Genomic DNA, 26,502 nt, shown 5'->3' on the forward strand with positions numbered 1-26,502 from the left:
ACCACAGAAATTCCAGGCCAGCCTGGTCTATGTACTAAGTCAGGCCAGACAGGGATATATAGCAAAACTTAATGCCTTGTCTCTACTGCCAAGGATTCAAGAAAAATGAAGAAGCCCATAGAGAAAGCTGCTTCAATAGTTTTGTAAACTTTATGTCTTAGCAAGTTTGTTCACATCAGCCTGTTTCATGCTTTGTAGCATTGTAGGTGTGGTTTGTATTCAGCAGATCTATTTGATTTCATAGTTCAAAGATAGTAGTGTCCTGGCCTTGAGAACTTTCTATAAAGTGACATTCCAGATCAATTTGTTTTGTTTTGCGTTTCTTCTGAAGAACCAGGTTCTTCCTTCCTCTAAGAGGAAGATGAGGATTTTAGCTAGGCCAGTAGAGTTAAGATTGCAATTGACTGATTATAGGAACTAATAAAGTAAAACTCTTGGGATGTAGCTACAGGTATCCCATACACACAGTTGCCTGACAAGTGACCCTGAGCTAAGTGATACATCAGCAACATGAGATTCCATGTGAGTTTTGGAATAGGTTTGATTGATACCCTTACTGGGCATGGCCGCCTTGGTGTATGTGGAAAGTGCCTCTTAGTTTCTACTTGGTTAATTCATATGTCTTTTTTTAAAAAAACTTTTCATTTATTCTTTGAATTTTATATCATGTACCCCAAACCCACTCGTCTCCCCGTCCCTTCATATCCACGCTCTGCCCTTGCAACTTCCCCCGCTAAGAAATGAAAAATAAAAATTTAAAAAAAACCCAAAACCAAAAATGTCTCACCTTGAAGTTGCAGTGTGTCATGGTTGTCACCCAGTGTACCCTTTTGCCCAAACAGCTTTGCATGCAAGTAAGTGTTCATTGCGATGAGTCATTGATCTGGTTCAAGGCTACTACTACAATATCAATACTGGATCCCCACTGAGACTCCTTTCAGATATCCTGTTGCTGCCCTGTGTCATAGAGATCCTGCAGCTTTGGTTTTGCAGGGCCAGCCCTTTTATATGCTTCCATAGTTCTTAGATGAAGTAGATGTTGGGCCTGAATCTTGGTACCACATGGTAGTTGAGTTGGTCAGCCCACCTGCCCTCCTATGCCAATGCCAACAGGGCCAGCTCTCCCTCTGGGCCAACTCTCCTGCCTTTGATAGCTGGCAAGGGGCAGGACCAGCTCTCCCACATTCATACCATTGGGGCCAGCTGTCACTCACTCACACCATGAGAGCCAGTTCTTCATCACTACCCTGATGAGGGGCAGGACCCAGCTCACCCTAGTGCCAATACAGGCAAGGAGCAGGGCCAGCTCTCCCACACACATACCACCAGGGCCAGCTCTCGCATGCTGCCCAGGCAGGGGGCAGGGCCAGCGCTCCCATCAACCACAAGTTGTGAGGGTTGGGGCCATCTCTCCCATACCCACACCTCCATACTGCCTGCAAGGGAATTCATGTCTTATGACCAAAATTTTGGATGTTTGGAGAGTTGGACTCTTGCTTTCCTGGGAACTTTGTACTGTCCATTCTGGGGAACACAGAATGCAGAAACACTGGGACTTTAAAGCTTTTAAGGCATTTCACATTCTTGCAGTCTCTTTTAAGTCTTTCATTTCCAAAAGTGTAAAGTTATCATCAGTAACCTGACACTCTTCTCACTGGAGATGAGGAGTTTTTGTCAGCAAAATGACAGTGTTACTGGGACTGTCCATCTCACATGTGTGACATTCTAACAAGAGGTTTATCCCCTGGGCTAAATAGGAGAAGTGATGAATAATTTGGGTACACCATAAATTTCATTTACTGCTTTTTTGCTCTTTGCTATTTTCAATTCCATCAATAGCTATTTTTTAAAAACCTTGTTACCCTTTTATAATCTAAAAGTGGATTTAGCAAAGGCAGAATGGCAGCGGCCACAGAGAGCATGCTCAATTTCCAGCCTCACAGGAAGACCATGCAGGACCAGGGAAAGGCCCCCAGTTGTTTTGTGGGGGGATTTATCCATAGCCAGCAGCTCTGACTTCAACTAATTTTTATCTCATGGCTTGACATTTCTTTGTTTGTTTGTATTTTGTTGTTGTTCTTGACTGTTTGGCTTTTTTTTTTTTTTTTTTTTTGAGAAAAGACATCACTGACTTGTTCATATTCATGCTGGACACTTTTTTTGTTGTTGTTATTGCATTTTTCACCCTAATCCATGCTCCATATAGCTGCTGGCTAGCAAGGAGGATAAAGACACAATCAAAATTGAAGCAGATGATGAGAATCATTTCCAGAGTGGCCAGCATTTGGAACAGAGTAATGTGGTAGAAACATAGTTTACTCCTTACTCTGGCTCACCATGTCCAAGTCAATCTGCAGTCTGGAGTATTTGTAGTCCATTTTCTCTTCATTCTTCCTGCATTATGTTTCTCCTTTATGCCAGTGGGCAGCAGAAAAACTGGTTTCTTTTTTTATCAGAAGTTATAAAGTGGGTGATGGAGTCAGCCATGAAACATACCTGGACATAAGGACTGGGTAGTTATAGAACAGTAAGAATTGGCTGTTGGACCTGAATAGATATTTAAAGAGCTAATCCACCGTTCATTTTATGTATTGAAAACTGAGGCCTTTGAGAGGAGATGATTTATCTAGAGCACAGATTAGGGCTCCAGTGATGGAGATAGGATATGAATCCTTGTGTCTGGACTCTTATGAACTATCAGGTCATCAGATTGATGTGCCAGTGTTCCCTGATGGAACAGAGTGTCTCTTTGCAAAGTCTTGACCCTTATAACCTAGCTCAGTATTACTCTGGTCATTAATCCCATCCATATAGAATCTTCTAGTCACATTGCTACTGAACAATTGGACTAAACAATCTCCAAGCTTAAAAGAACCTTAAATATTGAGATGTGGTTGGATATGGATTGATTGGATATAGTAAGAGGTGAGTACTGTAGGTGTGGAACATTTGGTCTCCAAGGTATCCACATTCACAAGAGTCATGAGTGGCCAATAGCTGATATGGATAGTTTTGGAACACAAAGCAATGGAAATGGGGGCCTTGGAATCCCATGAACCTGGTTTTGAGCCTTGGTCATGTCACTCCAGTCTCTGTTTTCCTTCCTTAACTACCCTTCTGGGAAGGGTCTCTCTGATAACTGAAACCAAAGGGCATGTAGTAAGTACTCAGCAAATAATAATAATTTCTGCTTTTATTACTATAGTCTAATTTTTTTCCTATTTTGGAGATTGCTTATTTGATGGATTTAATAACTAGATTGGTGACAAAAAAAGATCTATAAATAACAGCTCATTTGTGTGAATCTTGTCTTCCATTTAAAAAATATTAATCATTTTTCCAGTGTGGAGAGATAGAGTGATGGCTAATATGTGTATATCACTAACAGTAATGAAGTCAAGAGGAGTTATTTATAGACTGGTTGAGAAAATTTACAGCTTTGGATAGGGGAGAGAGGATGCTAATTGTTCCATCTCCGGACATGCCCAGAACAGGCTTTAACTAGAAGTCTCTGTGGTATTGCTCCTCTGGGAACCCCAATGACCCAGGAAGGTGGATTTGTAAATAACATCTCCATGGGAATTAAGAACTCTCCACCCTCCTAATGAGATATATCAAATCCCTGTTAATTAGTATGTGTCAGTAGAGTAATAATAATGTATGTGTCTATAATCTAAGCAATGATGTTATATGAAACATATAACTATCCAAAGCATGATTGAGGACATTCATTCCGCATTCTTCTTAGGAAGAATTTCCAAGGAGTGGACTTATGGGATGGGAGAATACGCATCCAGAGGGCTCCTGTAGTGAGTCAGACACTTACCCTAACTTAGCTATCTTATTTTATTCTCTGAACCATAGCAAGGGATATGGTACCACTTTAGAGTAAGAAAATTGAGGCTAAGGAAAGTGATACAAATGCCTCCCTTTCTTAACATGGATGTGAATGTATGGACTCGCAGACCTGTATCCTCCCTTTCCTTCCTTGTCCCTGCCTGTGGACCAGTTCTCACTCGCCTGTATCCCTTTCTTATCTGCCTATCCTTCCCATTCTCTATATACCTCTGTCTGACCAAACACTTTCATTTGCAGATCATGGAGGACTATGCCAAGGGTGGCTGCAAAAATGGATATTTAAGACACATGGATTCCAGTATTTTAGGCCACGATGGGGTTCCCACACCTGATATTCCTAGAGACCAGAGCCTGGAAGACGAGCTCCTACGCATGCTTGACACTTTCTTCCAAAAGAAGGCCACAGTTTCGCTGGAATCCAGGTAGACATGGGCCCAGGTACCTCTTCGTTTGAGGAGGTTTGAGAAAGAATACACTCACTTTGCTGAATGGACTCAGGTGCTGGTGTGCAGTGTACTTGAGAGCTCCTGAAATGGCTGGGAAAGAATCTTGCCAGTCGTGCAATTAAGTAATTAGACTGCGTGCTGGTGGCTGTGAGGGGACTTGAGCAGAGCCACATTCAGGCCCATTACAAAGAGGTGAGATAAAGCTTTCCCTTAAAATTATTCCTGAGAGTCTCAGAAAGCTGCCTGGCTGTCGAGAGCTAGAGGAATCAGCCCTCCTGGCATCTCCTCTGGTTTTGGCATCAGCTTAAAAACAACATTGCAGTCGTGACTGCTGTTTTATGTTGAGCTTGAACTAAATTCTTTCCTCATTGTGTCTGCTGGGAGTTGTTCCTATGTGGGGAAATACTACAGGTCTTTTTCCTGACACAAAGAAGGAGAAACATTCGATATGTTTGTATTTTATAAATCAGTCCTTTATGAGCTGTTTCCCCTTTCATATTCCTTCTAGGCCATCCATGGCAGCTGCTTGGGCTTTGAAGCCAGTAAGAGCTGTGCTGGTTTTTCTCATTATCTCAGTTTCTCTGACTGCTTCTCAGGGTTGCTGGGCAGACTAAGAAAAAAGTAGGAAAATTGACTAGTTTGAGGTGTATCTCAACAAAAGTTCTCAGTTCTGATATAGGCAGAAAAACACAAGTTACTACCGCTTTAACTCTTAGCAAGAGCCAGACACCCTAATCTTCCTTACATCATTGCATTACTAAGCCTTGTGGGACCCTTCTGCTGAAAAGAAAACTGGAACATTGTTTTTGGCAAGCTTGATGAGGCCCAACCTCTTAATCCCTGATACCTAACATTTTCTGAGTATGAGTCCTCTGGAGAGACATATCTACTTCATCTTCAAAGGGAATTGAACAATCTTAGTTGGTTCTCAAGACTAGAGAGTTTCTGGAGCCTCTGAATACCCAACCTTGTAAAGTTTGAGGTAAAAGGTACCACTGCTCCCAGACCTTGTAGGACCAAATGGATATTGTGAACTGGGGACTGGTGAAAACAAGGTAGGCTGGCAGATATATGTGCTTGCTTCTAGTGGACAAGCTTTTCTATTCCAGCTAGTTGTCAGAAAAGCATGTGAGCACTCATCACAAGTCTTCAAAATTGGTATTCTTAATCTCATGAGTTGTAAAAATTCCAACCTAATTATGGTTTTAGAGAAAGCCCCTTATGAACCAACACTGAAAGCAAACGTGATGTTTATACTTGGGTACCTGCTTTCTCTTGCACTTGCCTGTCCCATACACTTTCCAGTCACTAGCAGCTACAGCTCGTGTTAGAAAAAGAGGCCTAACTCTGCCTAACCTTCGTTTTTGAACGCTATTCTTCCCTGTGCACTACTGAACCCATGATGGTTTGGTCATGGTTCCAAGGTCCTATTGAAGGCCTGACTTGTATACATGCTCTAGACCAGGCCCTGGTTAGCTACTTTACAGGCTCAGCTTTACATGCTGTGGCCAGTAATCTTTTCACAAAGATGGGAGGAAGGTAACACTTTGGACCCAGCATTCCCTTAGCCATTGCAGAATTTTCTAGGAATGGGCAAGTGGGAGATATTCAGTATTTTCCTTGGTCAGGGCAACACTAGTCCTATGCCTAGAAATTCCTTCTAGAAGTGAGATGTTTGTGTTGCTCTTGGTGGGGCGGGGGTGTCTTTGAACAGAGCTCCTGTCTGGCTCTGCTATTCAGATCTGTGCCATCTGTCTCCATCTTGATTTCTTCATTCCTAGAGATGATGGTACTTAACCCCTAGGAATCTTAAAAAGATGAAATAAAATAATAGATCTGGAGTATATCTATAGCACTAAGTAAAGTTTTGTGACTATTGCTGCTCAAGTCTTGTGTTGCAAGGGTGAGTGTGCCAGTGAGTTTGATGACTGCCTGGGCTATATAGTAAGACCTTGTTTTTTAAATACCTTTCCTATTAATTCCACCCTTTGCCACTCAGCCCTGGGAAGATTTTGTGAATACCATATGCAGCAGGTACACCAGCCAGCTAATGATGTGTGTCTCTATTTATTACCAAGTCAGTGTCTGATGACCCCAGTGCAAACTTTGATAGACTTAGGCCTAAGACTTCTCCTCGGCCTTTGAGACTTTCTACTTTCTAGCCATCCACCTGGAGGGATTGTGAAAATGGAGAGACTCCAGAGTGACTGACTCCACTTGTCTGCCAGAAATGATCAGGAAATGGCTCATTAGTTGTTGTGCACTTTCCCAACTGAGCAACTCACTGTTGGTGGTGGTGTGAGAAGGCCAGGGAAGCCTGCCTTGTGGAATGAGCAATGCTCCCTTTCCTTTTCCTTGGCATTCACCTTCTGTGGATTCCTAGTCCTTGCCTTACATGTTTCCAGTTCACCCTCTAGAGGCATGATTCAGAATTTCTTCATCAAAAGTTTTTGGTCTCTGTAGTTCAATGTCAAGTGATAGTTGATAGCTGAAAAATTGTAAAAATATGAAAGAGGAGCACTAGGTATGTTTTAGAATTGTTTTTGAAAGACTCATACAATTTTGAGTTCCAACTGCCCGCAGAAGATCTGATTTGTACCTGTGGGCATAGTTGAGAGATAGGTGTAGAACCACCAGAATATGAGGCTGGTAGGAGGTCTAAAGATGGCACTGGAGAAGTGGCCAAAGGGACTGGGCTAGGATTAGATTGTCAGGGAGAAGATTGGCTAGTGTTTGGGGGTACATTTTATAGTTCAGAGGGAATAGAAACTTGGGGGTTCTAGAAAGGATCTGACCCTATAAGTCCAGGGATCTCGCTGGTGTTCTGGTCTCCACCTCCAAAACCTAGGCTGCTTCTCTAGCCCTAGCTTTCCATCATTTTCTCCGGGATCATTGTGACAACCTCCTCCCATTCAGGCATCACAGTGCTGCTGATAGGCATTTAAACATGCAGTGTGTTATTCTACCTAGCTGTGCGTTTCCTCTAGCCATGTATCTGAAAGCCCACTTCTTAGCTGTTTGTGCTGTTCTTGCCTTGCCTTCTCTGCAGAGGCCACACAGCATCTTGGTACTGAGAACAAATCTCAGAGTAGCCTTTGTTTCAGGGCTCTGGTACATACTGGTCCCACTTAATTTACACTGGTGCTTTTTTCTTCCTATTCCCCGAGACCTAGCCTAAGCCTGTTGCACCCCAGCCTTGGCTAGCAGCTCACATTACCTGTGTCTCTAGGGCCTGTGTGCCTGGCACTTACTGTGGCAATCACTGAACTATTTTTCAGGTTCTCTTTTTCCCTATCCCACTAACTGAGGACCCCATTTCATTAGTCACTAAACAGATAGAAACAATCACATCTCAGCCCGTTTGACTGTCAGCTGCAGCCTGCCTTTTCTAGGGTAGAATACAAGTATCCCTGCTGCTGTCCAAGAACAGTCCTCCCCTTGGGACTTCACTTCTGACCTCCTAGCTCCCTGTCTCTTCTGAATCCCCCTCCTTTTTTTTTTTTTTTTTTTTTTTTGCCTTTTTTTCTGAGTCATTTTCATAAGCGTGAGACACACCTGATATTAGACGTTTGGGAAGAGTGCCTCCTTCCCTTCTGATTTCACATCCGTTTCAGCTACTGTCCAATTTCTTTATTCTCATTCGAGGTAAAATTTCTCAAAAGAATTGCTGATATTCACAGCTTCCACCCTCTCCCATTCTCTACACCATCAGAAGAGCCTTCACAGCTTTTGCCTCTATCCAGTCAGTAACAGTTTCTAAACTGTGAAATCCATTGCCAGCCTTGAGCAGCAGCTGCCCTTCTCCCTGGCTGCCTGTTTCTTTTCACCTCCCTGCCCTCTCTCCCTCTCTGCCTCCTCTGTTAAAGGACACTGGTGTGTCCCAGAGCCGGGGTCTCGGCCCCTTTCTTTCTCCATGCCTCCACTCCTTCCTGCCGTTGGAATGGGCTATGTGGCTCTGATTTCTGCATCATGTCCTAACAGGTCTTAGTAACAGCCAGCTGTGTGCTGGACACCTCCTCCTGACTGTGGATCAGACATTTCAGTGCTGACCTAAGACCCACGTGGTGCCACTCTGCTGCTTTCTAGTATTAGTCATGTTTATGTCCACATTGCCTAATAGCTGTAGCCCAAAGTACAAGCTCCTCGGTCCCTAAAGCCCGTAGCGAGTCCTCACAGTCACCCCTCAGATTATAGCCCGACATCAGTCCCTTCTCTCCACTCTTACCTTCTCACTGCTGACATCTCTTGTTTGGACTCCTGCAGCTGTGCAGCCTTCTTATTTACCTTCCTGTTCCCATTTCTGCCTTCTGTAGTCCATTCTCCATAGAGTAGCCAGGGTCTTTTTAAGACTTATGTCAGGTTACAGCTCGTGTATGTTAACACCTTTTAGTGGGTTCCCACTGTCACAGTCAGATCAGAGCTTCTTGACCCAACCTCTGCTATTTCTCCATCTTTATCGGCCACACTGACCAAGCTTGTTCTTAAAGGGGCCTCCGCTAGCTAGTGTTGTCTCTACTGTGATAGACTCACCAAAAGGTACAATCTGCAGATCCTCAGTGAGCAGTCAGCTTTGTGGAGAGGTTCCTCCTGACCACTTGGTTTAAAGAGATCCCATTTGTACATTTTCTGTCAGATTTCTTCTCTCCTTCCTTCTCATTCATAATACTTACATTATATTGTAAGTACTATGCATTGATTTAGCTATCACTGTATGCACAACTGTGTCTGTCTTTGCCTTAATGGCATGTCCATTCCTCTTTGGAAGAATGGAAAGTATCCACACAGTATTTGAATGAATGGCAGATAGTTGAGCATTCCACAGTGCAGCAAAGGTTATGTTTGGGAAGCCAGAAAGAGTTAGAGCTCTCTTGGAGTCAGAAAGGGCTGGGTTTTAATCTTTGCTCTGCCACTTGGCTGGGAGCTTGTTTCTCTTTGAGCCTGTTTCTTCATCTGGTCTCACAGCCTGTGAGGATGTTGTGTATTTAAAGGACCTGACACATGGCAAGTGCTTAGTAAATGTCAGTGCCTTCTCTTATACCTTCTGCTTGGCACAGATGCTCAGGAGGGTGTAGAAGTGTTCCACCCAGGCTTTCTGAAGAGACCTTTGGACCACACCAATCCAAAGGTCCTGACTACAGAGACAGCTTAATGAATTCACTGTTCCCATTTCCAGCCAAGCAACACTTGAAATGTTTGATTGAATAGCCACCACTTTAGTATATTGCAGTGGCCTCCTTTGCCACTGTTTACTACCCATTTGTCAAATTTTTTTCTTAGGTTTTATTGTGCGTTGTTTGGTGATGAGTGATTGTCCTCCTTTGACTAGCTGACTAGCAGTTGTCATTATTTTTTACCTATATTAAGAAAGAAAAGGAAAGAAAGGAAAATTTAGTTCTGATACTAAGAATATCAGAAATATTTTTAAAGTCGAGGTTTATTATAGCTTTAAGGTGGTCTGTGTAGTCTAAATGATTTCACACCAGAAGTGAGTGGTGCAGCATACATTTTGCTTTTAATTTTTAAATTTTGAGTTGAATTCACTCCCTTGATCTAGACTGTGGGACTCTGGAAATGAGGTGGCCCTTACTGCTGTTTGCAGAGGCCATGTTGAGAAGATGGAGTGACATCAGAGGAAGGCTGGATATATCTGTCTCACAAGGTTTCATGAAATAAAGCAGTAAGGAGAAACTGAGTGGAATAGGCAAGAAAAGTGACACAAAGGCTTCTCTGTGACTGCATGAGCTCACCTCTACCTGAGGGGCCCTTCTTCTAGAAGGCAGTCGTAACTCCTAGACCAATCCTTGCCTGGAGCACTTCCTCTCAGTTCTCTAACTGTTTCACCTGTGCTCCATCTTTGTGTTTTCTTTCTTTATTTTATCAGTGATTTAAACTTTATTCTTGGTGTATAGGGGAGGGGCTGGAGAGATGGCTCAGAAATTAAAAGTACTTGCTGCTCTTCCAGCACCCTTATGGTAGTTCAGATCTGTCTGTAACTACAGTTCCAGAGGATCTGACACCCTCTTCTGGCTTCTGCAGGGACTGCATGCCTTGCTGCATAGACATAAAACAAAAATAGACACACATACAAAATAAAAAGAAATCTGAAACCCTTTTCTGTACTCTTCAATAGATTGCTTTCTGTTCTCTTGGATATGAATTTTCTGATTTCTTAGTTGTCATTTTTGGCATATTCATATGTATATGTGGGTGTGATGTGTGGTACATGTATGAGGCAGGTGTGTGTGCCTGTAAGCACACGTGTGGAACACAGAGTAAAATGCCAGGTGCTTTCCTCTGTTACTGTCTGCCTCATTACTCTGAGACAAAGGCCTGTCATTGAGCTGGAAGCTCACCTTTTCAGTTATTGTGGCTGGCAATGAGCTCTTGGTGTACACCTATCTCTGCTCTCCAATGCTTGAATTACAGGCCCATGCATCCATGCCTGTATTTCTACATGGGTGCAAAGAACAAGCTTTCTTACTTACTAAGCCATTTTGCCTGCTTGATTGTTGTCTTTTTAAAGAGAGGATTTTTCATGCAAATTTAGTTTGTGTTTTTAACCACCCACACCCTTAGTCTCCTAGGGTGAGAATACTGAAGTTGTCTCAGCTTGGCCCTTTGGGGCCTATAACTTCTGTCAGATTTTATTTCTGCCCTGAGGGTGAATTTGTGTATCTGTTGTTACCCCCCACCTCAATTCCAGGCTGTGTTTCCTTTTGGGATCTTTGGTTTTGTGCCCTCTTGTTATGTATTGAGCCCTGCGGTGCACCTCTTGTTGTGTATACCTGCCTGCTGTCATTTCTGTGAGTGGATGAGAGTGGAAGGAGCACACGTGTGTTATACCACCATCTTGATGGGAAATCTCTCCTTTGCACAGTAGCTCTTCACCTTTCTGAAGTCCATTTGTGAGGAGGCCTGTCCTTTGCTCAGCACGATGTGGCATGTGAGATCTTCCTGTGTCCCCTGCCTACTTCCTAGCCTTACTTTTTTCTTTACTGCAGAGTGACCATGACTGTTCATCGCAGTGTCATGCTTCCACCACCATTCAGTTCCCCTGTGACTCCCCATTGCCTTGTAGATTAGTCTCTTATTTACCACCCCCTTTCTAGCATCAGTTTACATCTTTGCTGGAGCCCTTCTGCCAAGTACAGTGTTCAGCACACAAAGGAGCATGTGCCAGACCAGAACCATCCTGGCTGCTTCCCATGCTGGCTTTACTCCAAGTCCCTGAAAAGCAGAGCCAGAGACTCAGACTTGTGTAGGGGAGAAGGAAGCCAGTGAAGATGGTTGGTGTGGGCAGCTGGGCAGGTGGGCAGTTTAGCCTGGGCTTCTGTCCTCAGGATGGAAGCTAGGACATTCATACCACAGCTCTCAGCTCAGAGATCTCAGCTCTCTCCACTCCAGCCTGTCTTACTGGCTGGCTCAGGTTTGGAAAGAGCTCCAGGGTAGCAGAGAAGCATAGGGTGCTTGAAGTGGGACCTGCTGTGTCTCCACTGTCCACACAGCTGCAGCTACTATCAGAGGTGGGGCAAGGGCACATGGCAAGGGACAGTGAAGAACATCTGCTGCCTGGATGCTACTTCTTTTAATCCTCATTGCTCCTTTACTCTTCCTCTTCTGTGGAAGGACATTTACCTCCCTGTCAAAGAATTACGTAGAGTTTGGAGCCATTTCATTTGTTTGTTTATTCATTTATTTATTTGAATTTATTTTCTGGCTGGGGTCAAATTGAGAGCCTTGCACATGCTAAGCAATTGCCCAGTCTCCGAGTAATACTGTCAACCCCTGAAGCCATTTTTATTTGTCCTTTTCCAAGTTTGCTTTCTACTGCTGTGAAAAAGACCTTGTCCAAAAGCAACTTGGGGAGCATGGTGTTTATTTGGCTTACAGGTTATAGTCCATCATCAGAGAAAGCAAGGCAGGAATCTAAGCAGAGACCATGGAGTAATGATGCTTACTGGCTTGCTCAGGCTGCTTTCTTATACATTCCATGGTCACTGCCCAGGGATGGCACTGCCCACAGTGGGCTGGGTCCCTCCCTATCAGTCAAGAAAATGCCCCTACAGGCTTGACTATAGGCCAATCTGAAGGGGCATATTCTCAATTGAGATTCTCTCTTTTCAGATGACCCTAGATTGTGTCAATTTGACAAAAACAACTAGCACAGCCTTCAAAGCAATGCACTTTGTGCTCAATCTGCATGCTTGTTATGAAGCATCCATCAATATCTGTTTATTGAGCACCCGTTATACAGCAAGATGGATCAGGTCACCCATGGAATATCCAGGTTGGCACAATTCATCCAAAGCCAATATTATGTACTGAACGTGGAAATGGGGCCAATGTCATGGAGTAGGGCACCCTATTATTGCCTTGGGCATCCTGTGATCCCATTTGCACTTTCCATGCCCCCTTTTATATATTCATGTGGTCCACTTAATTGGCTTTGTACCTGTGTGACATTATCCATGAACTCAACAAAGTAATATCTGTCTTGTTTAGGTGTTGTGAGGTTGCATGAGATCAGACGCTTGTCATGGTTCCTAGCATATTTGGGAACTCACTATGTTTAATGTAGGTCGAATCTGGACAGGATTGGTGGGGGAAAACTTGGGAGGCTGGGTTGTCGATGAAGCTGAATCAGGAGGCTGATTCCCCTGCTGTCTTCTTTTGGAGAAACAGGCCGGATCTTCTGAAAGCACTCGGTGCCTTACTTTTCCAACGAATTTGCTTGGCGCAGCAGGGGCTTCCTGGAGATCACCTTGATAGTGAAGCTCAGAAGGCACTTCAGCAAGTAGCTGTTCAGTTGAGAGATGAACTTGGCCATTCCTTCCCAGACAACTCATTCTCCAAGTCACGCAATGAACTCAAGTCAACATGGGGAACCTGGCTAGTAAAGACAGGTGACGAAGCCAAGATGGAGCTGAAGAATGCCTCAGTGCAAACTGTCACCATAGAGGACACCCCACATGGATTCAAATCTGAAAGGAAGAGAGAAGCTTGGGAAGAGAAACCAGAAGAGGCCATTTTCAACACTGACCCTGAGTCAGAGGCCTTGTGTGAGATGCCAGGACTACAGGCCACTCCCTTCTCATTCACCAGTACAATCAACAAGGTAAGGTTTTGTATGTAGTAATTATGTATTTACCTTAAACAACAATAACAAAAAAGTTTTAGAAAATCACCTTCAATGCCACCACATTTTCTGTTTCTGTGAAGGCCAAGTCTGGCAACTCCTTTTCCTGTGTTGTCCCCAGCCTCTATCTCCAGGCCTCTCCTCTTCTCTGCCCCCTTCTTCCTCTCTTCCCACTTTTTACTCTGACCCCAGCCCTATCTTATTTACCAGGATACTTTTGTGTTTTCACTAGGAAAAACACACATGGAATTCTGTTTATCTATCTGCCTGCAACTTTCTCTTTGGTTTTATGAACTAGGATGTTTCCCCATGATGACTGCTTAAGATTCCATTGGACCAGAGTTTATATCTACTGAAGGGCATTTCCATTAGCATGTTGCAGTAAAATTGTAACAACTCAACTTTAGAGGATGAGAGCCTGGCTCTGTTTTAGGAGGACTTTGGTTGGGAGACATCATTCTGAGAGCTTTATTTCTATTGGATACCAGATTCTGAGCCCTCAGGGTTAGCCAGCCTAAAGTAAAGGGCCGAAGGCTGGGACACGCACTGTGTCTGCCTGAAAGACCACCCCTGTTCCCTGTCAAGCTGCCCTCCAGCCACAGTGATCCAAAATAGAGAGATCTGGTTTTGCTGAGTGAATTGTGTGTGCTGGTGTTCTCTCTGAGCTGCTCTGTAAGCTGTAAGCACAGTCCCACAGGCCAGATGACTAAGTACCAGACTTTCTTGTCAGTGCATGATTGGACCTACATTACAGTCCTTTGGGAGTGAGGATTGGTGTTGAGAATCTCTGTAACAGAGATGTGTTCTGATGGAGAAGGAAGGGGTCATGATTCTGATACCTTTAGTGAAGGCTGTGGGATGCTTGCTGCTGATGGCTGTTTTGTCACATAGAAATCAACTGTACACACTGCTTCATGGCATCAGAATGGAGAATTAAGTTTATTTTCTGACCACTAAATTACTGCTTTTGTGCTACCAAACAGAGTTAGATATATCATTAGCAAAATTGCTTTTGATTGTTTTAAATTATGCACCAAAACTGTAATTTCTAGAAAAGGGTTTTCTAAAGATAATCAGTAGAGACTAAAACAAAAAAATATATATACTGCCATTATATTAATGGTACTCAAAATGCAAATTTGTTCAGTTTGGCTAGAATAGAATTGCTCTTGTTTGCCCCAGCTCCTTCAGTTTGTATTAGGAAAACTGGGTAGGATTATTTATTTTTTTTCTTTTTTGTTTGCTTGCTTGTTTGCTTTTTTCTGGTGTGTGGTAGATACCATCCTGTATTTAGGAAATTGGATAATTGAATGGACTTAATTTTCCAAATATGTTAATTTTATTTTCAAATAAATTTATTTTTGCCATGTTTTCAAAACAAAGAAAATTTTATCATTTACTTATATGTATCATCATCTGTATGTACTGTGCTGAGTTCCCTATATTATCTGACTTAATTTTTTCAACAAATATGAATAGGTATTACAATCATTGTACATAGGAAGAAACACAGTGCCGCAAGACTTAGAGACCTGACCAGAATGCCTCAGTTGGCAAGTGGAGAGGGGGTAGTTGCTTGCTTGGCTTCACAGGAAGGCAGACATTGGCTTCCTTTGTGGCTTTGGTAGTGGCAGAATTGGTAATCCAGTGACTTAAGCCAGAACTCTGGTATCTAGTTAAAAAGAATATCATTGCAGCCTAAGAGTGAGGCAGAGACCAGATAGCCTGCTTGTTACATGGTTATAGAGGACTTTATAGATATACTTGTGCTTGTATCAGGCCTGGCTGCCTACCTTACCTCTCTCAGTACCTTGAATGGGATCAGTGCAACCCCAATTCCCAGGCTGTATGGAAGCATAGTGAGGTAAGAATGCATGTGCCTAGAGCAGTGTGACTATGTGGCAGGAGCTCAGAACATGTGAATTCCATTCCTAAGTAAGGCCTTACAGTCTGCCATCATTAATAGCAATGGTAGGTGGGACTGCTTCAGTCCATACGGCAGCGTTTTATGTGGTGTTATTTCAGAACTTGTGTTAGGCTGACTGTTGGCAGTCTTCCATCTTCAAATAGGTTTTGGCATTTGTACACTTCAGATCTCTTCTTTGCTGCCATATGACACACAGATTTGGGTCCAAGAATAAAGATTGGTGGAAACCCAGGACCAAGAATTTGACTATTATTTCCCAGTCCTCTGCTGAGGCATTTACCTCCTCCCAAGTGGTTCCTCTCACTTCCTCAGACTGCTCTTGTCCTTGAACATTTTCTCTTCTCTTCCTTGGAACTCCAGGACAGAAAGCATCTCACTTTTCCTAACAGTCTTGGAATCTGAAGAGCTACTTTGACCCCTGAGCCTTTGTGCTGAATGATGTTTGAGTAGCTGTTTGACATCTTGGTTCTTTGAGAACAAGCATGATAGAACATTTCCATAAATCCCTGAGCAACTTATTGCTAGAGTTTTCCTGCCTGGCCCACAGTCAGGACAAATCTCTCTCACCCGCCAGTCCCAAGCCGCTCAAACCCGATCAAATAAACACAGAGACTTAGATTGGTTTCAAACTGTATGGCCGTGGCAGGCTTCTTGCTAACTGTTCTTACAGCTTAAATTAATCCATTTCTATTAATCTATACCTTGCCACGTGGCTTGTGGCTTACCGGTACTTTACATCTTCCTTATCCTGATGGCGGCTGGCAGTGTCTCCCCCCCCAGCTTCCTGTTCTCTCAATTTTCCTCTCTGTTAGTCCCGCCTATACTTCCTGCCTGGCCACTGCCAATCAGTGATTTATTCATTGACCAATCAGCAACACATTTGACATACAGACCATCCCACAGCACCTCCCCTTTTCTTTTCTTAAAAAGGAAGGTTTTAACCTTTACACATCTCCAAAGTCAGCTTGGTATATTTGGAAATTTGGGCGTAGCTTCTCTTACTACTTCCTGCTGGAGGGGGGCGCTGTATCTTCTGGGGAAACAAAGAAAATTTTAGGATCATGGAGTAGTCCGTGAGGCTGTATCATCTGAGCCAGTTGTCTTGAAACGGTTCTGGATGTTGGATCATCTGGGCCATGGTGTCATCGGAGACCTTTCAGGGGGTCTTGGCTGGTCAAACCTGATGTATCTTACTCTGGAACAAATCCATAGCCTCCTGCTTTCTGTGGAAACAAAAGAGACTCTTTTCCAAAGCAACATATCCTTACATCCAAATTTTGAAGTCAAAGTATCTTTAAAATATACGTACTGGTTTAACTCAGCTTCCTTTACAATCAAACATCTCTCTGTAGTTAAGAATCCCAAAGACAACACAATCCAGACTCTCTGTGTAATAGTCATCTCTACGTGGCTTATTTTTTATATTAATTTTACTGTCTCTTTAAAGACTTTATTTTTTAAAACTATGTATTTGTTTCTATACTGTATATATCACCTTTTTTTGTCTCTTTCAAGCCTACGTATATTTTACACACATTTTAAACTATTACATCTGAATCTGTCTTATTGTGAATCTATTGCTTTAAGCTGCAGCAGCTGTGGCTGCTGGCTCCGCCCACCTCAGCTTCCCAACATGGCGGCAGTATGCTTACCACCAGGAGCCATCCTGGGTCTATGCTTTTATCCAAGCAGCATGTAGCCCAGAAACCTCTTTTTTTGTTTTGTACTAGTAAAGGCTAAATCTACAATGTAGCTTAATGTGCCACTTGCAGAGGCCTCATTCCCACCATACTGTAGGTCTAGCGCGCACGCCAGCAACCCGCCAGTAGCTCAAACCGGCAGCTGCCGCTCATTTGAGAGAGACAATTAGGAACTGTTTTTAGCTCCGTTTTAGAATCTTTTTTCTCAGTTTTTAGGTGGAAACTCTTGCCACCACGTTGGACGCCATTTGTTTTTAGCTCCGTTTTTTTCTTAACTACAGAGAGATGTTTGATTGTAAAGGAAGCTGAGTTAAACCAGTACGTATATTTTAAAGATACTTTGACTTCAAAATTTGGATGTAAGGATATGTTGCTTTGGAAAAGAGTCTCTTTTGTTTCCACAGAAAGCAGGAGGCTATGGATTTGTTCCAGAGTAAGATACATCAGGTTTGACCAGCCAAGACCCCCTGAAAGGTCTCCGATGACACCATGGCCCAGATGATCCAACATCCAGAACCGTTTCAAGACAACTGGCTCAGATGATACAGCCTCACGGACTACTCCATGATCCTAAAATTTTCTTTGTTTCCCCAGAAGATACAGCGCCCCCCTCCAGCAGGAAGTAGTAAGAGAAGCTACGCCCAAATTTCCAAATATACCAAGCTGACTTTGGAGATGTGTAAAGGTTAAAACCTTCCTTTTTAAGAAAAGAAAAGGGGAGGTGCTGTGGGATGGTCTGTATGTCAAATGTGTTGCTGATTGGTCAATGAATAAATCACTGATTGGCAGTGGCCAGGCAGGAAGTATAGGCGGGACTAACAGAGAGGAAAATTGAGAGAACAGGAAGCTGGGGGGGGAGACACTGCCAGCCGCCATCAGGATAAGGAAGATGTAAAGTACCGGTAAGCCACAAGCCACGTGGCAAGGTATAGATTAATAGAAATGGATTAATTTAAGCTGTAAGAACAGTTAGCAAGAAGCCTGCCACGGCCATACAGTTTGAAACCAATCTAAGTCTCTGTGTTTATTTGATCGGGTTTGAGCGGCTTGGGACTGGCGGGTGAGAGAGATTTGTCCTGACTGTGGGCCAGGCAGGAAAACTCTAGCAACACAAGTCCTGTACTCCTTAGTAGTCAAACCAGTTTCCCACCTTCCCATCCCAAGTGCTAAGCAGCCACTAAAATCTACCTCTGGTCTTAGACATTTCCTGCAATATGTGACTAGCTTTTCCACTCAACGTAATGCTTTCAGCGTTCTTTCATATTGCAGTAAGAGATAGTTCTTCCTCTGTTTTTTTTAACCACGTAGCATTCTGGGGTATGGCTATTTCACATTTTATTTTGGATATTATGCATTTCTTTGCTACTCATGCAGATGTTTGTGTGATCAGGTGTTTTTACTTCCCTTGATTAGATACAAAGGGTAAAGATGGTGGGCCACATGGTTACTCTGTGTTTAGCCATTTTGAGGAACTTCTGACTTACTGGCTGTGCCATTTTACCTTCTTCCCAGCAGTGTATGAGTCTTCCAGTTCCACCACTTCCTCACCCACATTTGTACCATCTCTGACTGTAGCTTCCCTAGTGGGCATGAAGAGGCATGCGTGTATTCTGTTGAGATTTCAGTTGCATTTCTCTGACGGCCGGTGAAGCTGAGCATCCTCCCATGTGCTTGTTAGCCCTGTGTTGTCTCCAGAGACATGTCTCCCTGATCGCTTTCCTGTTTTTTAATTGGACCACTGTATTTCATTATTATTGAGTTGTAATACTTTATATATTCTAGATTTGAGTCTTTCTTCTCATTTTTTGAGTGTGTTTGAAATTCACCACTGGAAAGACATCCTCATTTGGCCTCTAGAGTGTCTACTATATACTGGATTGGAACCTATGATAAGTGTGATAAAGATATGTAGAGGCTGAAACCCTGGGCCTTACATTCAGGTGTGAAGACAGGCAGTGAATATGGATTTTCTCAGCCATTACAATGATGCTGATGTCCTCTGGAGAAAATGGCAGGGGACACTGAGTGTATAACAGGAAGCTTTGGCTTGGACTTGGAAGTCAGGGGCTTGTTCTCTTGAGGATGGCACATTTGAACTGTCTGATGAATGATTGCTTAGTAGGGAAGTGGAGGTGAGCAATTATGAGTGTTCTAGACAGATATGCTAAAGCCCTAAGATGCAAGAAGTGTGGTATTTTGAGGAACCTATAGAAGGTTAGTGTGACCAGAGAGTGGGCTAAAGTGGGGATAGGCAGTGACTTAGACTATAGGTCATGCTTTACTTTGTAAGCTGTGGTGTGGACATTGACTGACTTAAAATTGCCAGGAAACTGTTACCGCTTTAAGCAACAAGGAAAAGACAATTTGCCTTTTTGCTGCAGGATGGAGTGGATTAGAGAGACTCAAAGTGAATGCCACAGTACCCAGGAGGCTGCCTAGGTGAGAGCTAGGAACCTATACTAGGGGTGCCAGAGAAAAATGAGGAGACTTAGAAGAACCAAGAAGCACCTTAGAAATTGTACTTAACTGGAGTCTGCTGCACCATGAACGGGAGTAATGAGAATAAAGGAAGTTTCATGAAGACTCTTAGCTTTCTGGATGGCGTAGTGAGTGGATGAGCATAATAGCTGTGATAGTAACCTGCTGGTGGGGATGTGGCATGATGGAATCTAGGAGTTGATCGCCTGTAAAGCTTTCATTTAAGTTAGGCAGATTGGAAGCTCTGAGTTTGAAAAATATACTAGGTAGCAACCCAGTCAGTAGCCACTTAAGTAGAGGACTAGCAAGAATATAAGACAGATGGGTTCACAATAGGAATAGTGGGAAATGAGGAAACAGATAAAAACAAAAATAAAAACATTTCCTAGAAAACTGTGTTAAAGATGAGATGGCCATATTTATAATGTTTGGGTTATCCAAAGAGGCCATGGGCCAGGGCCTGGAGGGTGTAAAGAAAGGCCCTTGACAGTCAGTGTGTGTATATGTCTGCCAAGGGGGGTGGGGATCTGCCAAGATCTATGCTCTTTCTTAGGGATGGATAAAGATGATGCTATTATAGGACTAGAGGTAAGTAGTTTGAAACTTACTTTAAAAACGCAAAAATGTTGCCTATGAAACAAGAGTGTTTTAATCACACTCAGTACTGTTCATGTGTGTTTCCAGGATGCTGAGAAGATGGGCTTTCTGATCCAAGTAAAAACACCTGAGTTATTGGAAAATAAGTATGATCTTCCTGCCTCCCCAGAGGTGGTGGCTCAGCTCCAGGGCCAGGTTCTAGAGCTGCAGGGGGAGCTGAAGGAGTGTAAAACACGTAATAAGCAACTCCATGACAAGCTAATTCTTGCAGAGGCAATGATGGAGGAGATGGCAACACCCAAACCTGTGCTGCTGAATGGTAAGCATCAAGAAAATGTGTTCTCTATGAGCTGGGTGAGTAGCCCACATAACTGCCTAAAATACTATTCCTGTTGTTCAGAATTGTGGTAAGTTTGTATATAAGCTTAATGAACTGCAGTGATTAATCTTAACTCCTGAAAGATGCACAGTGGATAAATATGAGAAGGGAAACAATTGGCTTCTTATTTTGGAGTCTGGACTCGTGAGACTTGTAGTATTCTTAGGTCATGGAGGCAGGGGTCTCTGTTGCATTCCCTTGAAATCCTGTATGGGTGCCTTGGTTTGAATCTGGATTTTTTGGACTAGCTCCCAGGCCTGTGAGAGACTTAGCAGCTGGCAGTATGGTTTGTTAAGTGATGGTCTTCTTTGCAGAGTTATCTGACTAACCTGAGGCTCACCTCAAATGCTACTGACTTTCTCTCTTCTGTACACTTACCATAATTCCCTACTCATGGTCCTTCTGGGACCTATGGGTTAAAATATCCCTAAGGAGGTAAAATCCGAAGACTTGGACAAAACATCTCAGACACCTGAACTAGGTGGCTCCTAGTTCAGGACAGTAGTACTTCAAGATTTTGGACCACCAAAATTAGGAGCTGTGGCTTTGTTGGAGGAAGTGTGTCATGTCACTGGAGGTGGGCTTTGAGGTCTCCAAGCCATGCCCAGTGAGACAGACTACTTCTTGTTGCCTTCCTATTAAGATGGAGGACTCTCAGCTACAGCACCATATCTGCCTGCATGCCACCGTGTTGCATCATGCAACACAGACTGGACCTCTGAAACTGTAATCAGGCCACCACAATTAAATATTTTCCTTTATAAGAGTTACTGTGGTCATAGTGTCTCTTCACAGCAATAGGAACCCTAAGACAGAAGTTGGTACCAGGGACTGGGGTATTGCTGTGAAAGACTGGACCATGTTTTTGTTTGGAGGAATTTGGGCTTTGGTACTTTGGGTTAGGAAAGAAGTAAAATGCTTTAAGTGCTGCTTAATGACCCTACTAGTAGGAGCATGGAAAATAGTGGTGCTAAGAGTGATTTGAACTGTCAGGGGTTGGCTCAAGAGGTTTCAGATGAGAAGAGTTTTAGTATGTTGCCTAGAAATCATTCTTGAGATATTTTGGTGAAAAATGTGGCTCCTTTCTATCTTTGTCTGAAGAGTTTGCCTGAGGCTGAAATGAAGAGTTTTGGGTAAATCCGTTGGCAGAGGAAATCTCAAAACAGGCCAGTATAGACTCTGTTGTATGGTTACTAGTGTTATCTCTAATGAAGATATATAATGAGAATGAACAAACTGAGCAAGGAAAAATACAAAATATAAAATTTGAGGAGAAAAGGAGCACCAGAAAATGGAATGGAGGTATGTCCTGTGTTCAATGAGATAAACAGATTAAGAAATGGGATAAAAGAAGTGGTGACCTCAAGGCAGCATCCCACCCAACTAAGTTTCCAATTTGTGAAAAGGAATTAAAGAAAAGCTTGGAGCCAGCTGTGGTGGTGCATACCTTTAATCCCAGCACTGGGAAGGCAGAGGCTGGTGGATCTCCGAGTTTGAGGCCAAAGATTCAGTTCCAGAACAGCCAGTCTTTGGCAGTGAAAGTGACCATCAAAAACAGAAAGCTGGTGAAGATGTAATTGATCAAGGGGGCCATGTTCCTGCTCCAGTAAGCAGCAGACCTTGGCAACTTCAGCCACATGACCCTAGCTTTAAAGATAGAAGAAAGGACTAAGGAGAGTCACTGAGGCAAGGCATATATCATGGGTATCCCTAAATGGAGGCCAAGAGAGACCATTTGCATGAAATTGTGATGTTGAATCCTGGATTATCTTGAAGACTCCAAGATTTTGGATATGCCAGAGCCATGGGATACCTGCCAAGGAAAGCTGCTAACAGGGAGTGGAACCAGCCTAGGAGAAAAAAGTGTGTTGGATGTAAAGTTTGGAGTTTGCCCAGCTAGGTTTTGGTCTTGCTATGGTCCTTAATTTCCTCGCTGTGCTCCTTTCCCTACCTTTTGGAATGGTAACGTATATATCATGTGCCATTATATGTTGGAAGTATGTGATATGCTTTTTTAATTTTGATTTTACAGGGGATTACAGTTAAGAGATTACATGAATCCCAGAAGAGACTTTGAAGTTTGGACTTTTAAATATGGTTGAGGCAGTGGTAGATTATGGGGACTTTTGAAGTTGGACTGAATGCATTTTTGTATTATGATATGGCCACAAGCCTTTGGGGGCCAGGAAGTAGAATTTGGTAGTTAGAAAGGAAATGGCCCCCAAAGGGAGTGGCTCTATTAGGAGGTGTGGCTTTGATGGAGTAGCTATGGCCTTGTTGAAGGAAGTGTGTTACTGTGGGGGCAGGCTTTGAAGTCTGCTATGCTCAAGATACTGCCCAGTATCTCAAACCATTCCCTGTTGTTTTTGGATCAAGATGTAAGGGCTCTCTGCTCCTGCTGCAACACCATGTCTGCCTGCTTCCTACCATGTTGATAATGGATTAAACCTCTGAACTGTAATCAAGACACCACAATTAAATATTTCCTTTATAAGAGTTGCCATAGTCATGGTGTCTCTTCACAGCCAGCCTTCACTAAGACAGCTAACCCTCTGAGAATCTGGAGAGTACAGAGAACCCTCATAGAACACTTTAGGTCAGCACGAAAGTAGCATTTACATCTTTGCAAAATTTTTATGAACCTACAAATGTGTCTATGTTGACACTTGATTTTGATCTCCTGCTGTAAGCAAATGACAGTCACATGGTGAACCTTTATCCACAATAGGAACCTTTATTAAACCCTGTGTGCCAGTCTGTTCAAGACTCTGTGGTGGTAGGAGCACAAAACAGATGAGGTCTGTTTCCAGCTTCTGTTCTCGAGTGTGTGTGAAGACAAACTGCTAAGTGTATAATACAATGCCTGTGAAAATGCACCGGAGAAAGTAGAGCAGGATGAGGGGCTTGTGGAATGAGGAGTGAATAGGGTTCAGTAATCCTCATGAATGTTAGGATGCTCTATGACAAGGATGCGGAGCAGTTATCATCCTGGGGAAAGGAACAAGGGCAACGGCCCTGGTATTGCTACACTTGAGAACTTAGGTATAGAGTAGAGAGACCAGTTACATGGCTGGTGTGCATGCATGGGAGAGGGGCAGATGTGGAAGGTGAGGTCAGCAGACTAGGTGGATGTGCTATCAGAGACCATTCTAGGATTTCCCTTCAGAAGAATAGAAACTGTTGGAGGCTTTTGAGCCACACCGTGACATGATCTGACTTAAGCTTTAGAAAAGGAGTTGACAAAGTACTGTCTGTGGGCAAATCAAGCTTGGTGCTTGCTTTTGTGATTTAAGCTTATTGATACCCAGCCCCATTCATTCACATATCATCTGTAACTGATTTATTATGAAGTAGAGTTAAAGATATGCTAGAGACCCTAAAGTAAAAATGTATCATTTCACTTTTTGAAGGAAATAGGCCAACTTATGTTTTAAAGGGATAGTTTCCTTTGTAGTCCATTGGAAGGATGGGGTTGCCTTGCAACAAGATAGGAAAGACCACAGTAGAGACCAGCTTGGGAGATGTTAAATTTCTGGCTTAGGGTTTGTTAAACATCCCAGTAGAGACTTCAGGTAGGAGACAGGTGAGTTTGGAGTCTAAAAGAGGAGAATAAGCTTGAAAAGAAACCAGGGAATAGCCACATATACTGATATTTGATATTGTATAGCTCAGATCCATAGAGGTGAGGCTGAGAAGTTCTAGAGGTTAGAGGTTGGACTGAGGAAGGGCAGCAGGTGAGGTGGGACACCAAGTAAGGGTGACATCTCAGCATCTCAGACGATGAATTAGAGTCGTGGTCAAATAGTGATGGTAAGATTGATGGTAAGAGGCTTTGAGGATCTGCCTTGGTGTTTAATGAGGCCTTTAAGAAGAAAACCTCTGTGGGAGGGGCCTGATGGGCATGGCTTCCAGAGGGACAATATGGAGGCCAGAAGTTGGAGAGATCAAGGTTAGACACCTCTGTGGAACTGGGAGGTCTGAAGAGGTAGGGCCACCAGGTTCCAAGTTGTCAGTGAATCTATAGAGACCCAGTGAACCAGGAGACCGAGATGACTGAGGAAATTGGGGTAATCAGCAGGCAGACTGTAGGAGCTGCACAGTTGGGATTTCTGGAGGAATGAGTGGTCTGCATGTGGCAGCAGAGAGCACAGGCTCTTTTAGACCTCCAGGCTTATGATACGGGGATGTGGGAATAAGAACTTCTACCACAAAGGCTGCAGGAGAAGCAGTTTTCCTCAGGACAGCCTAGGTTTTCTTAGATCAAGGTCTAAGACAAATGTTCAGAAAATGTCTTAGTCGGGGTTTCTATTGCTGTGAAAAGACACCATGTCCACAGCAACTCTTACAATGAAAACATTTAATTGGGTGGCTCGCTTATAGTTTTGGACGTTTAGTCCTTATCATGGTGGGGAGCATGGTGACATGTAGGCAGACATGGTGCGAGCGAAGTAGCTGAAAGTCCTATATCTTGCAGGTAACTGGAAATGGTTTGAGAACACTGCGTGGTATCCTGAGCATAGGAAACCTCAAAGTCCACCCCCACAGTGACATACTTCCTCCAACAAGGCCATCCCCACTCAAACAAAGCCACACCTCCTAATAGTGCCACTCCCAAAGAGATTATGGGGGGCAATTACATTCAAACTACCACAGAAAGCTTGGCTATTTCTAGCTTGCCAATGTAAGATTCAAGTACTGGATAGGAAATTGTGTAAGATCAGGGCATTTCTAGAGTGGGTAAGGGTTGGAGGTAATCCTGGGAGCCTGGGTTTCCTGTGGCACTAATAAAATGAGTCCTTGATAATTGTTGAACCCATCATACACATTAAATACATGATCTAATTGAATCTTCCTACTGTCTTTGGAGGCAGTTCCAGTAATTATTGTCTCCATCTTAAGCCCAGGCAGCAGTTGAAGAGAGGAAGTGACTTGGACACAGTTACTCTGGTACTCATTGCCAGGGTTCCATATGAAGTAGCCTGACTGATTCCAAAGCTTGCATTCATTCTTCTTCCATGGGGCCTAACACATAATAATACTCTCTCTCTCTTTCATAGGAATTTTGTAATGCTCTGCAGCCAGAGGCAGCTTCCTTTTAATTTTAGATTGTCTCTTAGGTTCACTTGCTTGAGGTTTCAGGGTCAGTCACATTCTATAGAATCAGACTTCTTCCCTCCTTTCCCACTTCCCATTAATCCTTACTTCCATCCATCTAGGCATCTAGTCACCCTGTTGGTTGGTTCACATTATCTGCCTGCCTGCTTTGTCTCCAGCCAGCTTGGGGAGTAGGAGAAAGACAGTCCACACAGAGTTCTCTACCTTCTGAGATCATTGGCCAGTGTTGAGGGTGGGTTGGGCCTTTAGAGGTAAAGTGCTGGGGCAGAGGTGACCCAGCCAGCAGAGGGACTGGCATTTGTCTAGGACTTGCCATCTGCTCTACACACTTGCTGAGGCCCTAGACTGCAGCAGCCAGGTACTGCTCTGGCTATCACCCAGAAGCCTCTGGGGCTTCTCTCACTTTGGAAAAGTGAGCATGGGTTGATGGAATTCATTTTCTCACTCATACTTTTTTGAGAATTTGGACTTAAACCATTTCAGACAAGCTGTACTATATTTATGCTTTTATGTCCTGTTATGGCAGCTCGATAGATTAATTTTATCTTATAAATTGCATTTTGCCTCCCCAGTGTTTTTATTCTCCCAGTTGTATCTTTGTGTTCTTCTCAGTTGCTTGGCTAAATTTCAAGTTTGCTGTTTTATTTTTCTTTCTCATTTCCAGGGTCTGTAGCTCAGCCCATTGCAAGAGCAGCCTACCAGGACAAGCCAGGCAAGCAAGAAGGACCTGAAACCACACACTCTGCTTGGAGAGACAAGGAAGTGGACAGTGACCAATACACAAGCTTTGAGATTGGTGAGAATTCAGCCACTATGCAACAGCTACTGAGTACTAGGCATTGTTCAGGGCCATTTTACATCAAAGT

General features: G+C 43.4%; 1 protein-coding gene across 7 annotated transcripts in view; it reads left to right on the top strand.

The window, feature by feature from the left end:
• Cdk5rap2 (CDK5 regulatory subunit associated protein 2) overlaps positions 1 to 26,502 on the top strand; it is a 191,474-nt gene that overhangs the window by 118,612 nt on the left and 46,360 nt on the right. For 6 of the 7 annotated variants that reach the window (XM_052716613.1, XM_052716615.1, XM_052716616.1 and 3 more), the window contains 4 exons: positions 4,096 to 4,280; positions 12,981 to 13,419; positions 20,230 to 20,461; positions 26,301 to 26,432. In XM_052716613.1, the coding sequence (XP_052572573.1) occupies positions 4,096 to 4,280; positions 12,981 to 13,419; positions 20,230 to 20,461; positions 26,301 to 26,432 (988 nt within the window). The remainder of the gene's footprint in view (positions 1 to 4,095; positions 4,281 to 12,980; positions 13,420 to 20,229; positions 20,462 to 26,300; positions 26,433 to 26,502) is intronic. The other variant, XM_052716614.1, reaches the window with a different exon arrangement.

This window comes from Peromyscus californicus, unplaced genomic scaffold, assembly GCF_007827085.1.
Source record: "Peromyscus californicus insignis strain IS unplaced genomic scaffold, ASM782708v3 Scaffold_5__1_contigs__length_169319896, whole genome shotgun sequence".
Lineage (NCBI taxonomy): Eukaryota > Metazoa > Chordata > Mammalia > Rodentia > Cricetidae > Peromyscus > Peromyscus californicus.